We start from the raw sequence: 24,733 nt of genomic DNA, 5'->3' as shown, positions 1-24,733 counted from the left end.
GAGCGTCGTTTACCTGTGACGACCTTCCACCCCCAATACTCCCTGGTGCCAGCTGCCCCATAATGCTGGGGTGCAGCAGCAGTTAAACAAGTCTTCACAAAGCTGTCGTTCTCCCCTTGGCTGGTGAAGGCAGCAAAGCACAAAAGCCATGTTAATCTGGGGCTCTCAGAGCAATGCAGGAAGCTGTGGGGGGCCAAAGGTTTGGCTGCCAAAGGAAGCCAGTCTGGCACACACACTGGTTGTCTTAATTGCAAAACACACCAGAAAGGGATGTCTGCCTGTGTTCTTGGCTGCAGACCCTGCCTGGCCTGGGAGGTCTCACCCCTGGCTTTGTCCCCCTCTCTGGGCAGCAGGGGTGCTCTTTGAACTGATGAGATGTGCCTATTATTGGTCGCATCTGGAAACTTCATGGTGTGTTTCTGGAAAAGATTGATCCCTCTTTATTCAGACTGCTCACAGCTGTGCTAGGTGCCCTGCAGACAATGAAACAGCCTGGTCGCCTGGGAGAGCTCACACTCCAGCAAGGCAGGTGACAGACAAGGCAGGGCAAATCATTTTTTTTTTAAACGGTCATGTTAGAGCCCTACCGAGTCCACACTTTGCCGTTTTGCGTGTATCCAGCCATCAGGGCTTTGACTGACTGGTGCGGTGATTAATCATTCTCTGCGCCTTCTAATTATTCCTCCGTGAGGCGTTGTTCTCCCCAGTGCTTCCCCAGTGGTTGTGGCACTTAGCCCTTGCCCTTTCCCTTGCTGCCTCTTCAATATTTCAAACCACAGGCCTTCCCCAGGGTCTTTGCTGGAACCCTAACACCTGTGCCTGCCAGCCCCCCATTCCCTTCCCACCCCCTTCCTCCTCCCCCTACACAGACCTCTTGCCACCTGCACGGGCTGAGAGCTTGCTAGGGGCAGGCCAGCCCTTGTCGGAGGGAATCGGTGTGCCCCTGCCCCCAGGCCTTTTCCTAGGCTGCTCCCTGCAGACCCAGCAGGGGGCTTTTGCTCTCCGAGAGCTTGTTAATGAATGTAATGAGCTGAATTTAATAGCCTGATCCTCCAGGGTTGTGAAGGGCTGCAGTGGAGAGAGGGAGCCTGGAATCCGCAAGCCTCTGCAGTAGCCAGGCCACAGTTGGGCTTATCGCCCAGTCTGTCAGCGTGTTCATCACTGAAGGGTTTCCAGAGAAGCCGTGTGTTAGCGTGTGTGAGACCAGGCCGGGGAGGGGAGGGGGTTGGTTAGTGTTGTATTTTCAATATCTGGTTTCAGACGCATCCATTTTCTGCCTTAATTGCAAAAGGCAGCGGGAGCTGGGGCTGGCTGGCTTGGCTGCTGCTGCTGCCTCGCGTACCTGCTGCTGAAGGCCAGCTCTTTGTGTTAGGACATACAATGCTCAGACCATTGGAGAGTGATGTTGCTGAGGCGCTTTGGGTAGCAGAGAACCCATGGGCCGAGGGCACTTGTATCTCCAGAAATGCTGCCCGTGCTGAAAACTGCGCTCGGACACTCCAGCTTCCTTGTGCAACCACGTGAGCCTGGAAAGACATTAGCCCCAGCCCATGCCAACCCCGTGCTGCGCTGTAGCACTTTGGCACAGGAGCTGCCCATTTCTTCCTGTGGCCAGCACCGAGTGGTTCCTCAGCACCAGACGTAATTCAGAGCTCTGCATGCCCAGTAGATACATCACTGCTTCTGTAGCAGTGGCCTGTGGGCATGTCTGCAGAGCGATGCTTTGGGGTGTAGATCCCCTAGACCAGAATCAGGATGGCTACATTGGCTAAGAGCCCTGCCCAGCCAGTGTTCTCTCTGCGGGGCAAGTCAGTCCAGTCGGACCACTGTGCTGATGTGCCTGTCCTGGTCCCCGAGTAAGCTCGGGGCGCTCTGTGCGGCTCTGCATCGTGCTGTGCCAACATACCCTGCATCTCCGGTAATGTGCAAGGGGCATTGCAAGAGGAGACTGACGGTGCCTTGCCCTAAGGAGAGGGGCACAGGACCTGCATGTTTCTGGCTGGACTGACGTGACTTGTGTTTCTCTCCCCTCCCTCCCTCCCTCTGGCAGGTGGTGCAGTTCGTGGCCACAACGCTGCAGCGGGCATGTGCAAGCCTCGCCCAGGATTCTGTGGGCGCTGTGGAAGCGCAGACGCTGAGCATGGCGATGGGGCTGGTGGCTGCCATGTTGGGTGGGGCCATGCAGGTAAGCCAGACGCAGCAGGCCATGTCTATGCCACCTGAGCATGTGAAGGGGCTCGGGGCTCCTGTCAGCAGCAGTGCAGGCTGCTCTGAACAGGCGAAGAGGCAGTGCTAGAATTCCTGGAGCTGGCCTTTCGCCCTGAGTCAGATCACATTGACGTACTGGAGATGCTAGAGACCTGTAGCGCCTACTTCCCAGTGGGAAGACACCTCTTCCCTTGGCTGGGATGGCTTTAAGCTTATGGTCTGGTTACCAAGATGCTTCTGTTCTTCCTACGTCTTCTCTTTTATTTTCTTGGAGATATGACACGATAGTGATTCATGCTGGTGTGTTGGCCAGCCCGTCCTGCTGTGTCACAGTGGCCAGGGATGAATTTCCTCACTGCACTCTAGCCAAGGGACCTTGTGATTTCAGTAGTGAGCTGCAATTGCTTGTCAAGAAGCATTTATGTCTGTCCTGGAGGAGCTTTCATCCTGCAAGTTGGTCTTGGAACTACTTGTATCTTGGCTTTGTTCCTGAGCCTCTTCCTTCTTCATAGGACCCAAGGTCCTACTGTAACACAGGGTCTAGTCACCGCACAGTAAGCCAGGTTATAGGCTTGGACAAGAAGCAGCTTGGCTGCAAACATGAATTCCAAGAGCAGCTCTTGTTTGGATCTGTTCTGTGCACGTGGTGAAAGGGGAAAAGAGCTTGATGACTTGTGATGAACTGTGGGAGCTTTGACTCTGGGGAGAGGCAAAAAAATATCTTCCCTGACGGCACACTTCTAGTTCTACAAATAGTTGAAGCTGTTTTGTGGATCTTGTAGGGCATTCTGGTGACGTGTGGCTGATCGTGGAACGTGTGTGGTGTCCACAACATCCTGGAGAAGGTGGTTTCTAAAGGAGAGAGTGAGCAGGGAGCTGTTATTCACCTAGGCCCAGAGTACAGGCACCCACTGAGCTCATCAGGAGACAGGCTTAAATCAAAAAAGGGGCAGTACTTTTCTACACGGCGCATAGTAAAATTGCCACAGGAGATTATGGAGGCAGAGAGTATAACTGGGGTCAAAAAGGGATCGGGTAGATTCATGGCACACATGACCATTGTGAGCTATTGAATAAAAAAATTGGGCATCTCCTTTAACCCAATGACGGTTGGGGCCAGAGAGGGTCTGAAAAGGGATAGATCACACGAGACGCGTCCTGTTCATATCATCTCCTGCTAAAGCATCTATTACTGCCGCTGTCAGAGACCGCATCCTGCGCAAAGGCCTAGGAAATGGGCCTGTGCCTAGCCAAGCGCTTGCAAGTCATGAGGTGGCAGCTCAAGTCTTCTGTGCCACCCTGGCTGTGCCTTGCTGCCCAGATGTGGTGAGCCCATGCCTGATCTGTGCTCTTCCTCAGATGCAAACTGCCCCATGTTTCTAGCTTTGACCCACCTGTGGGACATCTTGTAAGGACAATGCCATGCTCTTTGTGCACCAGATGGTGCTGAAAAGCCACGTGCATGAAATGTAGGCAGTAAACAGAGGTCCTGCAACATGCTGTGCGTCACGTGTGTGTTGGAGGCTAAGGGGGCACGGTGCCGTTGGCCAGCCGGGTTTGCAGCTCGGTTCCTTTTCCAGTTTTGCCTCATTTCCCTACGTTGCACTCAACTCATCCAGCTGCTGGTGAACAAAGGAAATTCACTGCAGCTATTTGCAGGTTAAATGACTAGGAACAGCAGAAGAAAAGTCCTTTATCTTTGCAAACCAGCCAAAACATGCTAGTGTTTTGCAAGTCTTAAAGAATGAAAGAAACCTGCATGGGTCTCACTGTCTTAGGTGTTTAAAGCAGGAGAAAACTTGTTTGAGGCTGCCCGGGTCAGGAATAGCCTATGATGGGCTCATTAACGACCTTGTCCTGAGGACCCAGTGCACAAAGGGCAGGATAAGCCCCTTCTCCACCCTCTGCAGAAGCTCAGCAGTGTAGGTGTGAGTGGGGCTTTGGGTGTGACCGGTGACTTTTCACTTGGGATGTAGGGTTCAACTCACTGCCAGATGTGGGGCTGGGAAGGAATTTTGCCCAGGGCTTGACAGACAGGGCTTCACCTTCCTCTGACCCAGTGCTGGGAATGTCCCATTAGGATAAGGTGGGCGGCTCCCACATGATTGACTTTTGTTCTCTATGCTGTAAAACGTGCCAGCCATGAAAGTCCCAGCAAGAGCTGACTCTTCCCCTTCCTCAGCCTGACTCCTGCCCCTGGCAAGGCTTGCTCCTGGCTGTACTCTGCTTTGCCCTTCCCCCTTGGGCCTGACATGAAGATCAGAGCCAAGCAATTGAGCCAGGACCTTGAAAGCAGTTCCACTCTTGTGCGTCTTTTTAATAGCGCCCCTCCTAAGTGAGACCTGAGTCTCATTAAGCAATCGTTAATGGAAACAGCTTAACTTGTCCAGGTCAATTGCATGAGAGAGGTTTTGGGGCCAGATGGCAGTTGTCTCTAATGGATCTCCACACCTGGCCATCTTGGTTTGAATTACTAAGTGTTTTGCATAATTGTGCACAAACAGCCTCAGGCTGGAGGGCCAAGTCCTTGCTTTCCTGGGTCCCTCAAATGGAGGTGGGGTAAGAGCTCCCTTCCTCCTCAGCTGCTGGCAGATGCAGGGCACTGGGACAGGTTGCTGCAGCATCTGATGGAATTTTTATCCACGAGGATAAATTACAGAGACGCCCTTGTGTAATCAGATGTCGGTTAACACCCCCTCCCACTGTGCCCCAACAAAACCGTGACAATGGTTTTGTGCTGCGCCTGCTGGAGCTGTGTCGGAGCTGGGCTGTCATGGTCAAGGCTGCTGTCCAAGTGTGGGAACAAGCTGAAAACATCGCCTTATCCTCTGCCCCTCTCCCGCCTTCCTCCCCCGTGGAAATCTGGGATGAGCGTGCATCAAGTGGGAAAGCTCAGTGGTGCTGGAGAGAGCTGTTGGAGTCCTGGCTGCTAGCACTGCCCCCGTCACCCCACCCTAGCTACTTGCTGGCCTCCCTGGGGAGTTGTGATCTTGCAATGGCAGCAGAGCTTCCTGGGTGTGCAGCACAGGGGTCCCAGCTGTTGCCCACCATAGTGTTGGACAGGCCTCTAAGCTGCTCTGTAGGTCGGTCTTTTAAGCTGGAGTCCTGGATAGTGTTTCTCTGTTGAGATGGGCCTAAAACGTCTGCATCGGTGATGCCGGATAGAAGACCTGCTTGCCAGCTGCTTGGGTGTAGAGTCACGGGGTGCTGGGCAGCAGCGCTTCCTTTCCTGAGTAGCAGCAGGTGGTATCTTGGCCCTTGCAGGGATACCAGAACGGAGGTTATCACATTTAGGCTGGTCAGACAGACACCTCCCATTGATGCAGGCGCTTATGTCTCCTGGGAGTCCAGGCTGGTGGAGGGGCTGGGCTGGGCGTTCTCGATGGGAGCTGAGAAGTGATCCTTTGGGGTTTGCAGAAGCCCTGGCCTGCTTTCCTCACCACACTCCCCTGCCCTAGATCGGCTCCCTTACTGGTTTCCTCCTGGCTCTGCACTGCATTGAATCAAGACAACTACTGCTCAGTTCATTTTCTGTGATATCCTAAACCAGTGGTTTTCAACTTTTTAAATTTGCGGACCCCTAAAAAATTTTGAACGGAGGTGTGGACCTGTTTGAGTTGTAAGTATGGGTGTGCATATACCTTTGAGTGATTGCAGCCATCTTTCCCAGACCCCTTAGACAGTCTGTGCACCCCCAGGGGTCTGCAGACCATAGATTGAAAACCATTGATCTAGACAATTTCCCTTCCCCTCCCCAAAGCAGCATCTTGCCTGGGCGCTGAGGCCCTGGCAATGGCTCTGTTGAGGCATTGGCCCCAAGTGAGAAATCTGCTGTAATTGTCATGTTTGTTGGCTAATAACCCAGCGCTTTGCTCTGTTTTTCACTCGTTAAATAGCACTTACAGCCTAGCATGAAGTGCCTCATTTTCCAGCTCGTGTTCATCCCCAGATGATCTTTTCGGGGAAAGTTGAGCCAGGCTTTGTGTTAGATAATGGCCCTGTGATTGGTCTTGCTGCCAGCTGTGGGGAAGGTTGGCTTTCCATGGATGCTGAAGTCCAGGGCATCCCTTCTCCTGCCTGATGACACGGGAGCTCTCAGACCCTCTTTCTGTGTGGAGGCGTCAGGCAGGTTGAACCATCAGCTGCTCCCCTGTCGCAGCCAGAAAAACATGAACCAGAGATTGACTCGAGCCCGAGCCCCAAGTGCAACAGATTCCCATGTCCCGTCCCCGTTTCCCTCCCCCTTATGGGAGCATGCCGCCCATCTGCGCATCGCCATCTGTGCTCAGGGAGCCTGGCCCTCATCATCTGCTCCTCAGCGGATGGGCCTTGCAGCATGCTCCGTGCAGTCGCATGTGGAGGTGTCAACATGCCTGACTTGAGAACAGCTATGTGTGCAGCCGGACTAGCCTAGCTGGACATAAGATCGCCCATCCTGTGGCTTGTGCAGGTCATGCGTGCTCTTTGCATGTGCTGCACTGAGAGCCAGGCCCACGTGAAGCCCAGGAAGGGCGTCCCTCTGTTTTGCAGAGCTTGTGCTGGGCAGCTGGGCCGAGCTGGCTGCACGCAGGTTGCAGAGGACTCTGGCGAGACCATGGCAATGGCAGCTTTCAGCGCATGCAAGGTGCCATCTCACGCAGCCTGACCAGAGGAGCGCCCAGGAAGGATGCACTCTGGGCCCCCTCCAGCCCTGTTACCCAGCAGGGGTGCTAGGGAGCTGTGAAAGGCCACAGACCCACCACACCCAGTGCTCGCACCTGTCAGCTCAGGCATGTTGGTATCTCCGCCATCAGTGCCACATGTTTACCAGAGCGATGGTTTCCTAAGAGGTCCTGCTCCCTCGCACAGCGCGTCCCAGCCCTCCCTCCCTCCCTCCCTCTGCGCGTCGCAGCCCAGGGGAATGTTCTTGGGAGCACTCCCAGCCAGGGTGTGCACGTGTGGGTCTGAGGCCGTGCCAGTGCTCTTCTGCCTTCTCTTTTCCAGCTCAGGTCGAGCGACTTTGCTGTCCTGCAGCAGCTGGTGCCGCTTCTGGAGCAGATCTCCTGTATCCACCCCGAGCCGGTCATCCAGGAGCTCGCTGCTGACCTGCGCATCACAATCTGCACTCACGGAGCCTTCTCCACCCACACGCTTGGTGCAGCTGCCCAGAGCACCCTGGGGAAGAAGCCAGGACTGAGCAGGATGAGAGAAGCGACCTGCACAAGCCTTGGAGAAAGCCCTGATGGCCAAGCAGCTGGGACTAGCACCGGGCAGCCATGCAGCAGTCCAGCTCCTAGCCACGCACGCAGCAGCACATCTGCTACCCCCAGTCCCAAAGAGCAGAACAAGGAATGCAGTCTGGGGGGAGAGCGCCCTGCTGACAGCCCTGGGGCAGGCCCCAGCACCTGTGGACAGACCCCACAACAGCTGCAGGAGCTCCTTTTGACCGCCTATGACCCCGACGTCCCAGCACGGGCAGCTGCCCTGCGGAGCCTGTCCCGCCTCATAGCACAGAGGGATCCAGAGGCCCTTAAGATACAGGAGAAACTCCTCCAGGTAGTCAGCACTCCCTCCAGGGCTTGCTTATGGGTGGTGTGCAAGACACGTGATCCTGCCCTGCCTCTCCCTAGTCTTACACTTTGTCTTCACGCTTATAACATGACAACACCTGTGGGGTCATGCAGATACTGGGGGACACCCCCCCCATTACAGTCTGCGAGTACAAGACTCACTGATTTCCTCTCCCCACCCCGCACAAAGCCAACGTGCCTGGGCGCTGACTTGTCCCAGGGTTTAGAATGCCAGAGCCCCTCTTGCAACGTCCTGTAAACTCCCAGCCTGCCACCGTGGCAGAGGGGAAAGATGCCTCCCCTCTGCTGGAAGCTGCAGTTGCCTCCGAGGTGCTGGAAGCCTAAACTCTGCTGCCTGCCTCCCCCGTGAAGTTGCCCCACTGCTGCCAGTACCTGCAGCTGCCACAGGTTTTGCAGTTGGCTGCAGGAAGTGGGACTGAGCAGGGTGAAGGAGGCACAGCTTGCACAGTCCTGCTGACCACTGTGGGCACAAGGGCTCCCGGGCTTCCCTTGGGCAGGTGGGCTAGGGGCAGCTCGGGAAGGGAAGGGAGGCACACTGCCAGCAGGCAGCACTGGGACTCGGCTGAGGCTGTGCCGCGGAGTTCACTGGGGCACGTTGTTCTTTCAGGTGTTCCTGGAGAACATGGAGCACGAGGATGCCTTCGTGTACCTCTCTGCCATCCAAGGTGAGTGCAGGGCCTGGCCTGTGTTTTGCCCTCCTGATTCCCTTAGGGGCTGCCAGTTGCGTGCATCCATCCCAGTGGCTCCTGAGCTGACGTGTCTTCCACTACAGTGGTGCAACGCCAGTGTTCAGGGAGGAGTTGGGAGAACCAAGCCCTTCTGGGGTCTCGCCCCAGCTGTGCCCCTTTCTCACTGTAGCCAGGGATAAGCCCTTTCAACTCTGTGCCCGTCTCCCCCTCTTAGAGCTGGGCTTTACCCGTGGGTGTTGGTATCAGCAGCACCTTCCCAGAGAAAGCTGCCGTGACCTGCAAGCGTGCACCTTTTTCTTCTGGAGCAATGCAAAAGGGAATGGCCACAGGCCTTTACAGGCTGCAAACTCTGAACAGCTACTTGGGACCAGAGAATGAACAGTCTTTTGCCCCTGGTGCCCTTGCAGTGAGCAGCTTTGGAGGACCTCCTCGTGACCTGCACATGGAGCAGCTGGTGCAAATGTAACTGGGTTCATCTGGCTTCTGGCAGCCATCAGAGGGAAGCATCAGACTCCACAGTGTTCTCAGATAGCCGTCCTGCAAGGTCGTTCTCCCCCAGGCAGTGGTCAGGTTCCCTCCTGCTGCTCAGAACAGGCCCCATGTGAATGTGTGCTCTAGCAGGAGCGTCTGGGGATGGCTGGTTAACACCTGTATGGGGCAGCAGGGACAGGTGTTAATCCTGCCCATTCTCAGGTGACAAGGTGAGGAAACTGTGAGGTGCTCTTGACAGAGATGTAGCGGCAGCAAGGTGGCAGGGGTCAGCCAGAAAAGCACGTGGTTCCCTCAAGCACTTAAAGCTGTAGAGCAGTAGCTGGAGCTACCCTATCGCGCTGTCAGTGATGGGCTGTGGCCCACGGCGGTGGGGAGAGAAGGAAGAGCAGTGACTGCAAACTGGGGTGCAGTTTGTTGAGCATGGCACTGTCTGTCGCTCCCCTCTTCCACCTGGTCCTCTCTTTCTGCCGGTACAGCTAGCCGCAGTAACCGAGAGGGTCACCTGCTGACCATGGGAAGCTGGCTGCTTGCCTCGGTCTCTAGTGGCAGCGTGTTATGAACACTTGGTCTTTGTTCTGTATCTTAGGAGAAGCAGCGATCTCCTGTCTTCCTGCACCTCTCCCCACTCTTGTTCTCATGCTGGTTTGCAAGGAATTGCCACGTGGCCTGGTGTAATATCGGGGGAGCCATGTTCCCCCAGGTACTGGACAACTTCTCAGCCGGTCCATATGAGCCTTTCTTAGGTGGTTTCCACGAGTGTCTCTGGGGATGCTAGGCAGGCAAGGTTCTTTGGGTTCTGTAACCCAAAAGGCAAAAATGTCCCCAGCTCTCGCTCTGCTTTTGCAGCTTGCCTCTGCCTTCCTGGCCCCAGTGAGTTAGGCTTCCTCTGGTTATCGCCGGGCTTTTGCCCAGCCTACAGCAGACCTGCCTCCCTGAGCCACAACGGGAGGTCAAATCACTGTTACTGCCAAGGCATGTGAATGGGTCCCGATGCCACATGCACCAGGAAAGTGCAACTGCCCTGCACCTTTGCCGTGGGTCTGGCCCAGAAAACCTTCACACACAAGGAAAAGCAGCCTGATGTGGGTTTGGGTTCCTTTTGGCAGCCGTGCCCGGCACTCCTGTCTGCCGTGGGAGCTGCATGGTGTCCTGCCAGGGCCAAGCAGAAGGTCAGTCTGGAACTCGCAGTTCCTAGCTCCTGCGCACCACCCAATGTGACTAATGCACACGGTGGCATTGGTCATGCCTGGGTTTCTGTGCAGAGGAGGCAAGCTCCCTTCTGCGAGCCCTGCTGGAGGGCAGCTCCCACGGCCAGTTACTTACCATTTGGCTTGTCACACATGTTCTGATTCCTCCCTGCAAAGCATGGGCCCGCTGATCAGCCACTGCACATGCGCTCGTTGGCTTCACTGACTTGCCAGTCCCGCCTTGGATTGACGTTCTGCTGCTCAGCATGTGCTGGGGATTGAATGTGCTCTCTTGCTCTCATGTCCTTCTTCCTGGGGAAGTCAGAGGCCAGCAGCCCTCGGAAACCAGACATTTGCTGCTGGTGAAATGCAGGTGCCAGGCCCCTCAGCCTGTGGTTCAAATCCATGTGGCTTTGCTGGCTCAGTTCCTAGGGGATGGCATGGCCCCCAGAGCCAGTGTTTCATTTTTTCCACTTGTCTAGATGAGAGCTTGACCTAGAGAGCTGCCCAGCTATGAACGCACATGTAGAGAGCCCACAGATACTGGCTGCAACAGAAGTCACCGTTCCTTCTGCCACGAGGGCAACTGACATGCTGCTGTGTGGCATGCCATGGGACTTCTCCATCACAGCGAGGGCAAGGGGTACAGGTCGCAGGGCCCAAAGACCCCAGTGCTATGTCAGCACAGGCAGCACAACAGTGACAGAGTAGGGTGCAGGCTGCTGTGTGCCTTGGGGGAGATCTATAGAGCAGAGGGAACCAAGCCTGCTCTGGCCACACGGGCCGTGGGACTTGGGAGCAGTTTAGCCACATCCCTGTGATAGTCTGGCTGCATTGGCAGGCCCTGTGTGGTAACCAGGGTGCAGCGATACGCTGCACTAGTGTGATTGCACTGTCCCTGCATCTGCGGCGGGGCCACGCAAGGCTAGTTTGGTACCTCTTGCTGGTGCTGCGTAGCCTCCGGTAGGTGAGGCCTGGTGCTTGCAGCTGGCTCGGGGGTTCTGCATCGTTCGGTGGAGATGCGGCCATGCAGACAGCAGCCCAGAACGCTCCTTCCACGGAACTGACGGTCAGGCAAAGGCTTGTCCAAAATTCCTCCTAAGCCAGGAGGTCCTTGCACTAGAAACACCCCCTCTGCCAGTGCCTGGGAAACCCAGAGTAGCTGGAATGAAGCGGGGGTTTTCCCTCTTGTTCTTTCGAAAAAGGAAAGTTCTTTCCCACTAACCAGCTACTAGCTGTGCAGACATGTTTTACTGACACAGCGCACACAGAGCCCACAAGACTGGCACTTGCTGCTTCCTAAGAAAAGCTGTAATCTGGCATTGGTCCTATTGTGTGGGACCCGTTTCTTATCTCAGCCCAAGCTTCTCACGCAGTGCTGCCAGGTGCTTTCAAAAGGTGGCTCTGTCTATTGACTGAGCAAGTTGTGTATGCCATTGAAATCATGCATCTAATAAGGGCCTGGAAGCCTTTGCCAGGCACTTAGGATTTAGGGTGGCATTTAGGATTTAGAGAGCAAAGCCTTGTGGATGAACCCTGGGCTGAGACCATGCAGCTTCCCCCAGCAGGTGCTTGGTTGTGGCTGGTTGTGTGAGAGCCAAGGCAAGGTGCTGCCAACTTCTAGAGCCAGCAGCATCGCAGGTGTACAGTGCCCCTCCTTTCCCTCTCGTTATCACTTCATTGCCAGGCCCTGACCCGGAGGGGTCTTGCCCGTCTAGGCAGCCCTCCTGCCAGTGGTTGATTTGGTGGAAGGCTGGATTGGCACAATCCTGTCTTTTAAGTCTCAGCCTGGCTGCTTTGCAGGTTGCTCAGCGATGCTGAAGTGGCAGGTTCTTCATCTCCACCACACTCTCTTCACCTTTCCTATGATCACAGCAGAGATGAACAAAAGAAAGCAGCAGCTATCTGCTAGACTGGTATTTCCTTCTTGTGGCTTCAGAGTTGTATGGGGCACATTGTGAGCCACTAGCGAGTTCCCCAGAGCCCCCCTCACTCCCTTCCTCTCTGTTGCTTTTCATAACCACATGGCTGGGGTGAAGGAGAGAATCCAAGGGGTAAGCACAGACCATTTAATTATCCCAGAGCTGTCCTCCTGTGGGACTGGCTGTGTGAGCTCTAGGATGGCCGTGGAGCAGCAGGCCTTTGAGAGAGGAGCAGAGAGGGATGGAGAAGGAAAGGGAGCAGAGTCAACAAACAGCCATGGTCCAGTGGGGCCAAACACATAATACAGGGGTTGCTGAATACAACAGTTGAGTCCTAAACAAAAGAAGGATCAGCAGCAGCTGGAGGTCATCCCTACAAAGAGGCCAGGTCTTCCCATGATGGCACAGTTGGGAATGTCGCTCCAGAGTATCCAGGGACTGGCATTTTGGCCCAGGGACCTTCCTTGAAGATGGGATTTGATTGTCTCCACCATATGGATTCAGCGCCTCTTGGCAGGTGGTCTTGCACACGCATCATATCCTGTGCTTTCCAAATTGCAGCGGACCCTCACCCACACATCCAGCAGCTTGGGGCCTCTCCTGAGGGTAACACCTACTGCAGCAGGGGCCCCAGCCCGAGTGGAAGGTGCCGTATCTCATGCAACGTGATGTTTCTCTGGGCAGATCCACATGCAAACATTTTGCTGGGAATTGGGAATAGGGAAATAAGTGTGTTGTAACAATAGCCCAGGCGAGGCACTGCTTACACCTGCAGCGGTCTCTGTAGCAACCTGAAATGCCTAGAAGTCTGCCCTTCTCCCTCTGGCACTTAGTCCAAGTTGCTAAACACAGACGCCTCGTCCGGCTGCACTGGTTGAGGCTAGCGTGCGTATCCGGGCTGTTCTGGTACTCGGGTGTTAGTTCTACCTCTGAACCCGGCCCTCTGTGTACATGGCAGGGGGATTCCTGTGTATCACGGGCTTTGGGGGCAGGCAGCATATACTTTGGGAAGGGACTGTCCTCGTGCAAGGGGCCAGATTCTTGGAGCGCTGAGCAAGGCCTTGCTTAGAACGTGCATAAGACCCGAGGAGGAATATCCCTGCAGAGCGTGTGACTGGTTACTCCGTGTCTCGGCCACCTCTGCAGTGCAGCAGAAATCCTAAATGAAGCAGCGCGGGGTGGATGAGCTGTGCCCTGGAGCATGTCAGCTCATGGCTGAGCCTGAGCTGATGAGAGCCCCAAGCCCCGGCTTGTATCCAGTCCCTCCTGCTGGCTGGATGAGGGGAAGTAGACGGAGGAAATCCAGCAAGGCTGCTTTGTCCTGATTGATGCAATCGAACAGGCAGCCTTCAAAACCAGCTGGAAAATGAGGTTATCAATATGCCTTCCCCTCTCTGCCTGCACGGTTTTGAGCGCAGCGAGGTTCTCCTTGCCCTGCGGGTGAAACGCAAGCGCCTGCTTAAATAGTCTCCCAATGATTAATGCGCAGTGTGCAGCTGCTCGCCCAGTCGGCAGCCCAGGTACGGCTCTGATTAACCCTGACGCAGGGCTGAGTCACTGGCTGTGCCCAGAAGCCCACGCTGGCTAAATTAGGCAGTAGTGGCTGTGGAGCGCTGGGATTGCCCGAGGGAGGCAGGGCAGAGGGCAAGAGGAAGCAATAGGCACTTGACAGGGTTCCCTGCTTTCCTTGAGGGCCACTTGCTGCTCCTGAGGCTGGACCGTCATCCCAGCGTGCATCCTGGCGCTGGAACCAGAGCTGTGGTCACTGTTAAGATGGAGCAAGCCCACGGCCCCCCTTGGCACGATGGGGTGGGCGAGGCTGTTTGGCAGTGCCCTGCTGCATGATGGATGGGAGCTAACTGCAGGCAGTGTGCGAGCCCCTGACCACCCTGGTCGAAGGGAGAGGGCTGCAACTTTAAGAGACCGGGTGGGGAGCTGGACCTACCTTTGTCTGCCTTCCCCACTGACTCAGTGCTTGGCACAGCCAGGGACTCTTTCCACTGCTGTGCAATTTTCCCTGACGGGTTTTATGACACTGGTATTTCCAGCCAGAAATAAGTTTGCAGGCCCCAGAGCTGAAGATCCTGGACAGAGGCTGGCAGTGCAGGCCCTGCCCTGGCTCCTTTTTCCTGGCTGCTGTGGTCGTGACGCTGTCTTTTTTTCCATCTGTCTTGGAGCGTCCTGACCCCCTGCTCCTCCGCCTCCGTACGGCTTCGTAGCACCTCCGTGTCCTCCAACGTTCAGATCAATCTAAGAGGGAGCGCGCGCCTTTTGGGGACCATCCTTTGCTGCCCTCCAGATCTCTGCCACTTCAGGCCTCCGATATAATTCCCCCTGAGGAGCCCTCCTGACCCCATCTTGCAATTTTTTGAAGCCACTTCTCTGCGTCTGCCTGTCCCTCCTGCTGACTGCGACCAGGACCTGCAAACCAGAGTGATCTGCTGTAACCGGTGCTCCTGAGCTTGGTTCTCTGATTAAAACAGCTGACAAGAGCTGGGTGCATTTTGCCAGTTCTCAGGCCCTGCCTGCAGTGGGGTGCCTGTGTTCAGATGGGCTCTGAGCAGCTGCCAGCCTCGGACTGCAGCAGAGACCTCGCAGACAACCAGCGGCTACGTCTGAGCTGCCTTTGCCTGAACGCAGTGATTTGAGTCTGCACCCAACCTGCATTTCTCCCTGCAAGTGTCTTGCACCGTGTGATGCCTGGCTTACTAAGTAGGTGCTAAGTCAATGGGTATTAACCAGTGCTAATTAGTGGACACCTCCTGCCAACTGTTAATTAATGCATCTTCCAAACTGGCGTCCAAGTTGCTAGCTTGCTAGCTACCCTTGGCGTCTCGGCTCAGTGCAGGGATGTGAGCAGAGCTGTACGATGTGCTCGTAACCAGGCGGGGTACGAGCCTCTGCCTCAGTCTAGAAATTAAGCTCATAGTCGGAGGGAAATCTCAGCAGCTGTGGTCACGCGGGCAGCACAAAGGGGCCAGTGAGAGGTGCAGAGGACGCAGCATATTCCATGCATCAGCAGGCAGCTCAGCCAGGGACGATGCAGCCCTGGCCACCGCACCTCCGGTGGGAAGAGGAGGGGGATCCCAGTGTGCGCAGGGAGCCGCAGGTGTCCCTGTCTCGCTGAGTCTAGGCAGGGGCCTGTTTCTGCCGCCAGCCTGGTGGTGTTTGGTGTTTCTTTAAGCCCCAGCCCCTGGAGTGAAAACGCCAGATCTCAGCTTCTAGCCCTGGGTAAGGAGGGAGGTTAAGCTAGCCTCGTGTTTGGGGCTTGGCTGGTGATTTCTGAGCACCTGCAGCTGGCATGCGGTCGGTGCCCGCAGCTGCCAGTCGGCTCACTGCAGCACATCAGCCCAAGGCGGGTCTGAGGTGGGAGCCTCCGGGAGGGATGGAAAAGGGTTGTTGGTTCGGTGTGGCCTGGCACTTGGGTGAGACGGGCTTCTTGTGAGCCTTTGATCCCTGCACTTTTCCCACGATCCCCATGGCGAGGCAAGCTCAACTGACATGGATCTCGGCTGAATGAAGCTAATCTGTCCCCAGAGCTTTGCAGAGCGCTATTCAGCGCAGCTCTCGGCGACACCTCCCCTCGTCCTCATGCACTCCGAACCGGGGTTTTCCCCGCCGGCCTCTCCCCACAAAGCCTGGCCATGGATGGGGACTTCGGCCCCCTCCCTGCAGGCAGGGCGGCCAGGCGCCCCTTGGCTAGCAGGCCCTGCACCCTAGAGGGGGCAATGCATGTCCCCTTCCCCGGCCACCAGTGAAAGGCTCCGCTAGCTCAACCCATAGGACTGCAGCTGCCTGTCGTTTTCCCAGGTTGATACCGATCGCGAGACACCTCCACGCACAGACACAGGCGCACAAGGAGACGGGGGCTGTCTGGGAGACTGGCAGGCATGCTGGTGACGCGGTGAACAAAGGCTATTGATACTCGATGAGCTATCACCCGAGTATGGCTGGGTTTCCCACAGCCTGTCCCTTCCCACCGCAGGCAACCTTCATTTCCGAATCCCGCCCCCATCTCCTGTGCCCTGGTGCGTGTCTGCGCGGCCCCGCTGCCGCCGCCGTGCAGAGATGCGTGGATGACAGCTATATCCGTCTCAGCCCCTGTGCGCGGAGCAGGCTCTCAGCGGCAATTAGTGGGGGAAGGGGAAGCTCCGGTGGGAGCTGTGTTGCTTTATGGCTCTAATCAGTCCCCAATGGGGTGCCCTTCGCAGTTGCCGGACCTGTTTTCCTGCTCCTCCCACCTGCACTGATTACCCTCTGGGCCGGATGCTCTTAGAGGTTTATTGGCCATGGGAAGGAAGTGGGAGCTGTAGGCTACTGCTGAATGGCAGCCTGTTGCCTCGGGGAGGAACTGACCTTCCTGGTGAAGGGCAGGCCCCTGGGAGGCAGGGGAAGCTCCGAGCAGAGCAACAGTAAACTCAGCTGGGACCTTGGGGCTTCTGTCCTGCACGCTTGGGATGCTGGGGTCCCTCTGTACGCCAGCCCTGTCTGCAGCCCCTCTCTCTCCTCAGTTACTCTGCCCAGTTCCTCTCCTCCCATGAGCTCTTTATTTTAGACAGATTGCCCTCTGTTCTTCCCTCCAGGTGTTGCCCTCCTGTCCGACATGCATCCAGAGACGGTCCTGCCCAGTCTGCTGGCCCAGTATGGGGGCACGCCACAGGGTACTACAGGGACCCGGACCGTCGAGACCCGGATGAAAGTCGGGGAGGTACTGATGCGAGCAACCCGGGCTCTGGGTGAGTCTGTGACAGGGGCAGTTAATACATTCGTTCTTCCCCAGCTCCATGCTGGTGCATTGGTACCTGCCAGAGCAGCGGGTGTGCCCAGCTGAGGGTCATGGTGGCACGTCCTAACTGGCATGCAGGAAAGCTGACCATGGCCGAGGCCATCAGATGCTGTGCTGCAACCAGGCTTGCGGTGGAGCATCTAGTCTGCACGCGCAAGGTGACTGCCCTTGCACAACGCTGCTTGAACGTTGCTCAGATGCACTGGGCACTTTCTGCTCTCACCCATTTCCACAAGAATAAAACCTGCCCATTCCCGCAAACCAGGCCCAGGAGCAACCTGGGTCCAGTCTTGTTCCCCCTGTGTGCTAGCAAATGGACCTGCACTGTGTGCGACCCAAAGCCCAGACCCAGTAGACTCATCTGCCTGCTCCTTTTCCCCCACATATGCAGGGCAGAACAGGCCTGGCAGATTGCCCTGAGCCTGTTGGACTTGGAGCCAGGATCTGGAGGCTCTTGCGAGGATAAGCACCCCGCCAGCTGCCACCTCCTCCAACTGAACCCGCTTATCGCTGCGGTGGTGGCGTGGCTGCGGGGTTGGGAAGAGAGGGTTGCCCTGGTGTAGCAGGCTGCTGTGCATCTCAGGCCCTGGCACAGTGGACCCCCAGCCTGCCTCAAAGCCTTCACACCTCCTGTCACAGACTGGGCACCAGTCCCATCACTGCACCCACGAACAGATTGCCTGGCTCTTTAAATAGCTGCTGGCAGGAAGGTTGGCCAGTGCTGTGCTGTAACAGAGCTGGTATTTCTCCCCACTGCCTCCATGTACGTCCCAGCCTGTTGCCCACAACTAAGTCTGAAGGAGAAGCTCTGAGCCGGGGGGTGGCTTTGTGGATGGTTGAGGCTCGTCCAAGCTTCGGTGTTTCCCTGGGGACAGGAAGGTTTGGGCAGGATGTGCTGTTGTATTTGCCCCACACCTGCCATTCACCTCCAGCCGACCTGTGACTTCGGCAGCTGAGTCACGCAGTTATTCAAGAGAGAGCAGAAGCAAGAGCCCAGACACCAGACTGGGATTGCTGGTGTCTCTCGTCCCCCGCGAATGCCTCAGCTGTGCTTTCAAGGGGGCGTTGGGAGAGGCCTGGACACGCAGGCCTGAGGGTTCACTTGGAGCTGGACGAGGGGGTTCGGGCAGCTGTTATGACGCAACGCATTGCAAAGTGCTTCCTCCCCCTCTCAGGCTGGGCTAAATGGATGGAGTCCGTGGTGCCTCCATCCAAGGTAGGAAGGGAGCAAGGATCCCCGTGCTTTTTCCGCCCTCTGGGAAGGGGTCTTGCTTTCTGGCTGCTGGATGCAGCCGCCCTCCAAGAGCCGTCTTGCAGGGTCAGAGGGAGGTGGCAAGAGCAGTGCAAGGGGCCTGTGACTGGGCTTGTTTCCCCGTACAGCTTCTCGCTGACCCAGGGAAGCTAAAGCCATTCCCTTCGGAGGGCTCTGAAACCCTCTTTTGGGGGGTGCTGGAGCTGGGTGCTGTGGGTTTGGGAGAGGTCAGCATTCCCCATTTACCCCGTGGCTGCTAGCGCAGGGTGGCCAAGAGTCCTGCTTTCAGATCTGTGCTGGGTTGAATCATAGCTGGCAGCAGACCCACACCAAGGTGCCTCGGAGCTGGTGATGCAGCCAGCTCCCGCTAGAAGTGCCATGTTGTCCCCTGCCCAGACCTGGCCGGGCGAAGCAGTGTCATTTTTTGACAGCAGCGTTTGTCACCTCTGAACGCTGCCGCCTGGCCCAGCAGAGCCCTCAGGATGTTGTGATCCATGTGTGGCATTTACTGCTCCCTGATCCCCTCGCCTGTCTTGCAGGGGGTTGTTTGGGAATTACCCATCTGTCAACAACGTGCCATAAACCTGTTGCATCGCCTGGTGCTTGCTGGCTCCCTGAGACGGAAGCTGGGAGCGACTTGTTGGGACACGAGGGTGACTCTGTGCCCGGGGGTTTTGCTTCAAACGGCTCCCTGTGCTGCTTGGGCAGCTGCTTGTGTGTGCCAGCTTTGTTTGTGCAGCTAGGAGACTTGGGGCTGGTAGGGGCCAGCGCTGCCTGCTCGCTTCCACTTCCCCCCTTCCCTCCCAGCGCTGCTGAGCTGAGGCTCATCACACAGCAGAAGGCATCCCTCCCCCTTTGTGCCACTGACTTGACTGCGCTCGGGGTTGATTGTACTTAACTCTTTACTAAGTTCCCAGCTGCTCCAGATGTTTGCCCATCTGTGCGTTCCCATTTGCCCGGCATCGAGGACGTCTAACCACGCAGCTTGGAGCTGCTGGGAGGTCTGTGAGCAAGGCCCACATCCTGCTCCAGCTCACACCAGCCCTATCTGCTCTGGGGGGCTTTTGCACTATTGCCAGCGCCCCACGGTGCCCTTGGCTCCAGTGCCCTCGTGGTGCGTGTGGAGCTGCCAGCTGCTGCGGACCCTTTTGGGCACCACGTTGTCTGCTCAGAGCAGTTCTGCCCAGCCTGTGCGCCGTGCTGTGTGGGCAGGCACCCAGCATCTCCCGCCGGCATTTGCCAGGTGGGAACGTGCTCTGCATTTTTCTAGCGGGGTCAGGGTTTCTCTCGGGCAGGGGATCTCTGTAGCCTCGGCTTAGCCATGCGGCTTTCTGGGCATCTTCCTGGTTTAGTAACATTAGCTCCTGAGCGGGTATTATCTGCACTTGTCTTCAGCACAGATCTCTTTCCTGCGGCTGGGGAAAATTGTCTTCCACAGGCTGTTGTGACTAGGCCAGCAATGGCTGTCGGGGCTCAGGGAGTGGCCGTCTCTTCACTGGCGTTCCTCCCCGACACTTTCCTTCAAACGTGGCTGCGCCGATTGCTGTTGGCTGGATTTACTGGGATCTCTCTGAGCTGCTGCTCCAGCCCTGCACGGTCCTGCCTTGTCTGTTGCCTTCCTGCCTCCGTGCCCCGCAGGGAGGCAGAGACCCTCCGTTGCTGTCAGTGTGGGCTCTGCAGACCCTTGGGTGGCCTGGCGTGTTTAACCCTCGGCTTCCCCGCTCCCCCATCAGGCGTTTTTTGCTATCAGGGGTAGGATTACACCTCTTGCGAGTTGGATTCCCTTAAATAGATATTCCAGCCTCTTTCCAAAAAACCACCAGCTGCGGGAAAATTCTTTTGGCTCGGAGACACGAGCTGCAGCTGGCAGAGGGCCCTCTCTTTAAAGATAATCACATAATTACACTCGGAGTGGCAGGGCGGGATATTGCTCCTTTAAAAAAAGAATGCATATGTTTTTTCCCCTCCTGCTCCCCAGAGCAAGAGGCCTGGGTTGGAGGTGGCAGCCCTGGCCGTGATCAAACCCCGAGAGCTCAGGACAGAGCGCAGGGCTGCGTTCCCGGTAGCAGGAGGGGGGAGGGTGTGTGGCCCGATGCAGGGAGCTGGGTGGGAAGTGGGGTCTCCAGGGGGCCAGCGACCAGGAACCTTGGACCCAAGGGAATGGTGGGGTCTTACCCTTGGGCCCTCAGGGGACTGGGGCCTTGGGCAACCCAGGTACCCAGACAGCTGTGCTCTGTGCTGGGATGCGACCCACGTGCCCCCAGCGTTTCTGACCTCTCGGTATGTGCTGCCCCCCCCCCCAGCTACTCTGGCTTCAGCTTTAGTGCCTCTGCTGTCCTTTGGGGGATAGAGCCACCCCCCGAGCGAGTCCAAGGGAGCTCTGCTCTGCCTGGCACATCGGGGCTGCCGAGACAGGGCCAGGGGCAAAGCCGGCAGGCTGGCGCTCAGGCCTCTCGGCCCCGTGGCGCACCTCCCCTGCACGATCCTCTGTGCTTTCCCTGTTGGCGGGTCCTGACTCGTCAGAGCATTCACAGAGCCCACATGAAACAAGCCTGTGCTTTGTGAGTGTTCATCCTTGCGGTGCTCTCGCACGCTTTCACCCTCTGCCTTCAGTCGCCCCCTTTATCACTTTTAACACGAATTGGAGCCCTTCCCTCTGCGCGCTCATAGTGCGATGCTCTGATGTCGGCTCTGTCCCCCAGGGCCGCAGTTTTGCAGCATGCCTGGCCCTTGAGCAGTGCAGGGGGCTTGAGAGGCCTTTAAGTGAGAGCAATTGCTTGAAAGTAAGAGCTGGGGCTAGCTGGCTGGGCTGGGTGGGGCCTGAGAATAGCCGTGAGGAGGCCCGGTCAGCATATCGCCGCTGTGCTGTTAGTGCCTGGTCAGCCAGCACGGCTGGACATGAGCCTGTGCACGGGGCTGTCGCTCAGCGAACTGGCCTGAATTTAGGACTGGTCTGCCTGACCCTCCTACCCTGCTGTGCTGAGCAGAACGTGTGCACGAGCCAGTGCTTTGTAGCGGCTGATCGCCCGGCAGGGCCAGAAGCCCAGCATTAAAGGGCCACAAAGAGAGAACTTCTCCCTTTTGTAGCTGCGTTGCAGGGCAGGTCCTGGCAGGCGGCACGTGTGAAGCCTGTTCACGCCATGTCTGTCCTGAATCTAAACAGAGGCCCTCGATCACCAGGGATCTGGACTCCCTTTCTGTCTGCGTAGGAACAGAGGTGGCTGGTAATAAGCCGAATACAGCAACGGGGACAGAGCTGTGGGCCTTGGTGTGTGCGGGAGGCACAGGAAGAGTTCGGCGGTGGCTGCATTCACAAGTCCCATCAAGACCAGGAGCCTGCTCCAGCATGAAGGCAGTTTAATGCCATGATACGTGCTGAGAGCACACAGTGCGGAGGCAGAAGCCGAGCCACTTATCTCAGCTTCCTGACAGCCCGGGAGAGGTGGGGGCGGGCAGGCGGGCGGGCTGGGGGGCATCGTTCTTTCTCAACTGCTCTTCAGACAGGAAAGACTGAGCTTTGTGGCAGAGGTTGCAGCGGGTCAGGCTCTGGAGTTGGAGCACAGGTGCAGCCAGCTGACCGCTTTGGCAGGAAGTTGTCTAATTGCCCTGAATTTATGGCTGTAATGTTGACCGTAAGCAGCTGCTAGACACGAATTACATGCATCGCTGCTGCTTCTTTGTCGTCTCCCTCCAAGACGGGATCCTTTCACCCCCTGCACGGTTCCCACATCTCTGGTAACCGTATGGAGCGAGGTCCTCACGTTCTGCATTGCCGGGCACATCCTAGTGGCCTGGCCCAGCAAGTACCCAGTTGGTCCCTAGCAAGCGACTGTACTGGCATCGACCGACTCGTGTGGGGGTCAGTAATGTAGCGTCATAGAAGAAAGGAACCATTTGAAGCATCCACTTCCCCACCTGCTGCTGCTGCTGGCGGCAGGGCTGTGGGCAGGCTGGAAGGAGGTGGTCAGGGCAAAGCAAGACCGGGGGTATCTTAACCACCCAGCCTTAGACAGTAGCAGAGACCCCGGTAATCCTCCAGCAGCGGGTTGGGTAGCCCAGCCGGCTAGGGAGCGTGGAGCTGGGAAAGCCACTCAGCTGGCCACTGCGAGTTCAACTCTCTGGGAGGGTGGCAGGTCTCCGTCGGCCACTGCTACACACGTGCCGCTCTGGGCAGGATGAGGTGCCAGCCTTGGGTTGCGCTCAGCACTGGATAAAGCAGTTGTAGTGGGTCCATCCTTCGTGTAGCCAGTGAACAGGGGGCTGGCCCTGGAGCTGCTGGAGATGGGCAGTGGAGAAGGGGAGTCTTGACAAGTCAGCTGCTGCCTGCTCTCCTCGCCCCTTGTGCTGTGGCAGAGCCGGGGGCTTTGGGGGAGAGCCCTGGACAGGTGGCACCGTGGGCATCTCTGCGGCGCACGGACTTTGCCTCCTGTGAGCGCCTGTTTCCGGCCTTCCCGGCAGCTTCACTGTAAAGCAGCGTTTTCGCGCCTGGCAGGAGACGGTTTCGGGCAAGCCGGGATCTGCCTCCGTCTGAAAGGAACAGGGTCTGTGCAACCTGATGCTGCTCATGGCGGGGGATCAAAGCGGCGACTGAGTCAGGGCTGCTGCTCCCGACTTATCAGTAGCCCCATTTCCGCTGGGGCAGCTCTCCCCTTCCTTCTCGGAGGGTTCCCGCATGATCTGCATCATTCCAGGCCCTTCCCGTCACCAGCGCCCTCGGTCTGCTCCAAGTGTGTCAAGGGAGACGTTTCCTCCTGTTAGTCAGGGATTATTCGCCCGGCTCCCAGAGGGAGGGGTAGCCACTTGGTTCACTCTCTCACTCATCCGCCGAAAAGGCTGCTGCTGCCATGGGCGTTAGCAAGACCGCTCTAGTGCTTAGACTGCCGCCCCTGCACCGGGGGCTCTGCACGAGCCTCTGGCTGCTGAGCAGTATGGAGCAGGCTGCAGCGTTACCTCCAGGTGTGTCCCCAGCTGCCCTGCGGATGGGCCTGGAGCCTGGCCGTGGAGCTGGTCTCTGTGGTGCACGGGTGGCTCAGGCACAAAGTAAAGGCAGCCCCTGCCCCAAGGAGCTGCTCTTTTGAGTATAAAGCAAGAGAAGCAAGAGGTCGGAGCAGTGAGGCTGGTCTCCATGCAGCAGTGGCCCTGACCCTTTCTGTGTAGTCCCGGCAGGAAGGCAGGGTTTGAGAGCAGCTGCCAGGTGAGCAGCAGGGGAGAAAGCACAGAGGGGCCCCCTGAAAGTGTAACGTAAGGGGGAAACCATGCAGGTGCGGATCTGTGCGGTCCCCGAGATGGCCCCAGCCATCTCGTGTACGACATCCCCAGAGCCCCACCGAGAAGAAGTGGCTGAAACCTGTCTGAGGCTGCCAGACCGTGGGCCGGTGGTGCAGAGCTGCGTGGGTTTGTGCTGCTGTGCGAGGCCTGAGCCTTTTTGCATTCAGACGCAGGTGAAACAAAGCAAGCTTGGAAGTGCCTGGGAAAGTGCTCGTCCCTCGCGGGGAAAACACGCCTTGGTACAAGCCATTCAGAGCCGAGAAATGCAGGTTCTTCCTGACCTCGGGCAGTCAGTGGTTGGCTCAGGCTTGGAAACGGAGGGGAGTATCCCTTCTATCAGCATTTATCTTCCCTAATTCAGCGCAAGATATTCTTGTTGCTCACAGAAATGACAAATCCCCTTGCGAATCCTACCGAGCCCTTCGCTCATGTGTGGCGTCTCACTTGGCCTGTTAACTCTGCAGGGAAAGCAGTCCTCTGGGGGCTTTCCATGTGTTTGGCTGTGTGCGTCCCCTTGTTGTGTTACTAGGGGGAGGTAGCAGTGCTGGCCGTGCCGCTACGGACAGTCCTTAGTCTGTGCTCATGTCGCATCGCTTCTCCTCGAGCTCTTCTGTAAACTAAAGGATCCTAGCCTGGAAAAAGAAACCCAACCAAGTGCCTGCCTAGTGCTTAGAAAAAGGCTTGAGTCTGGAAACCAGGCTGTGCTGGATGGACAGCTGCTCCTCTTCACAGCACCTGCTGGCTGGGGGAGATGGGCCATGGCCCCGCTCCTTCTGGTCCCCTCTGAAGCCGGTGAATTTCTGCAGAGACGTTAGGGGTGGATGAGCTGATGCTTCCCGATGCTCCGCAGACAAGCCCTGGCCCAGGTGCAGGCATGCAGCTCCCCAGTGCGCGCAGTTACACAAGAGCGTGCCCCTTCCCTTCCCCAGCTCTCGGTCCCAGCCCGCATCTGCTGGAGTTTTCTCCTTGGCCTCCTTTAGGATGAGCAGGTTAGCTCCTGGCTCACTGCAAGGCTCTTTCTGTCCCACTGCTAATGAGGACAGACCCCCGGATGCTGCTTTATTCATAGCGCTGGGATGCATGTGTGGGCGGCTGTGCTCTCTGCATGTTAAACCCAAGCGTAAGCCAAGGGCACGTCTGTTCTGTGCCCGTGTCAGAGGGCAGCATGGTGGGGGCTTCCCTGTCCTGGCTGTGAGTCTTTTAGAAGGACCCCTTCCTCTCTGAAGAGTTTTCCCTTCTCAGGTGGCTCTTTAGCTCCCGCTGGCGCTGTGTCTCGGAGGTGGGTGGCTCTAGGCGGTTGCCTCCACAGGTATAGTGGCAGCTGGAAGACCGTAGCCAGCGAGTGTGGCTTCCTGGCGA

The 24,733-nt window shown here is 57.1% G+C and overlaps 1 protein-coding gene across 1 annotated transcript in view; it reads left to right on the top strand.

The window, feature by feature from the left end:
- TANGO6 (transport and golgi organization 6 homolog) overlaps positions 1-24,733 on the top strand; it is a 56,440-nt gene that overhangs the window by 20,857 nt on the left and 10,850 nt on the right. The window contains exons 12-15 of the mRNA XM_006027857.3: positions 2,051-2,185; positions 7,192-7,743; positions 8,386-8,443; positions 16,652-16,804. Coding sequence (XP_006027919.1) covers positions 2,051-2,185; positions 7,192-7,743; positions 8,386-8,443; positions 16,652-16,804 — 898 coding nt within the window. The remainder of the gene's footprint in view (positions 1-2,050; positions 2,186-7,191; positions 7,744-8,385; positions 8,444-16,651; positions 16,805-24,733) is intronic.

This window comes from Alligator sinensis, unplaced genomic scaffold, assembly GCF_000455745.1.
Source record: "Alligator sinensis unplaced genomic scaffold, ASM45574v1 scaffold255_1, whole genome shotgun sequence".
Classification (NCBI taxonomy): Eukaryota; Metazoa; Chordata; order Crocodylia; family Alligatoridae; genus Alligator; species Alligator sinensis.
The sequence above is the reverse complement of the archived record's forward strand: the minus strand, read 5'-3'. Positions and strand labels throughout refer to the sequence as shown.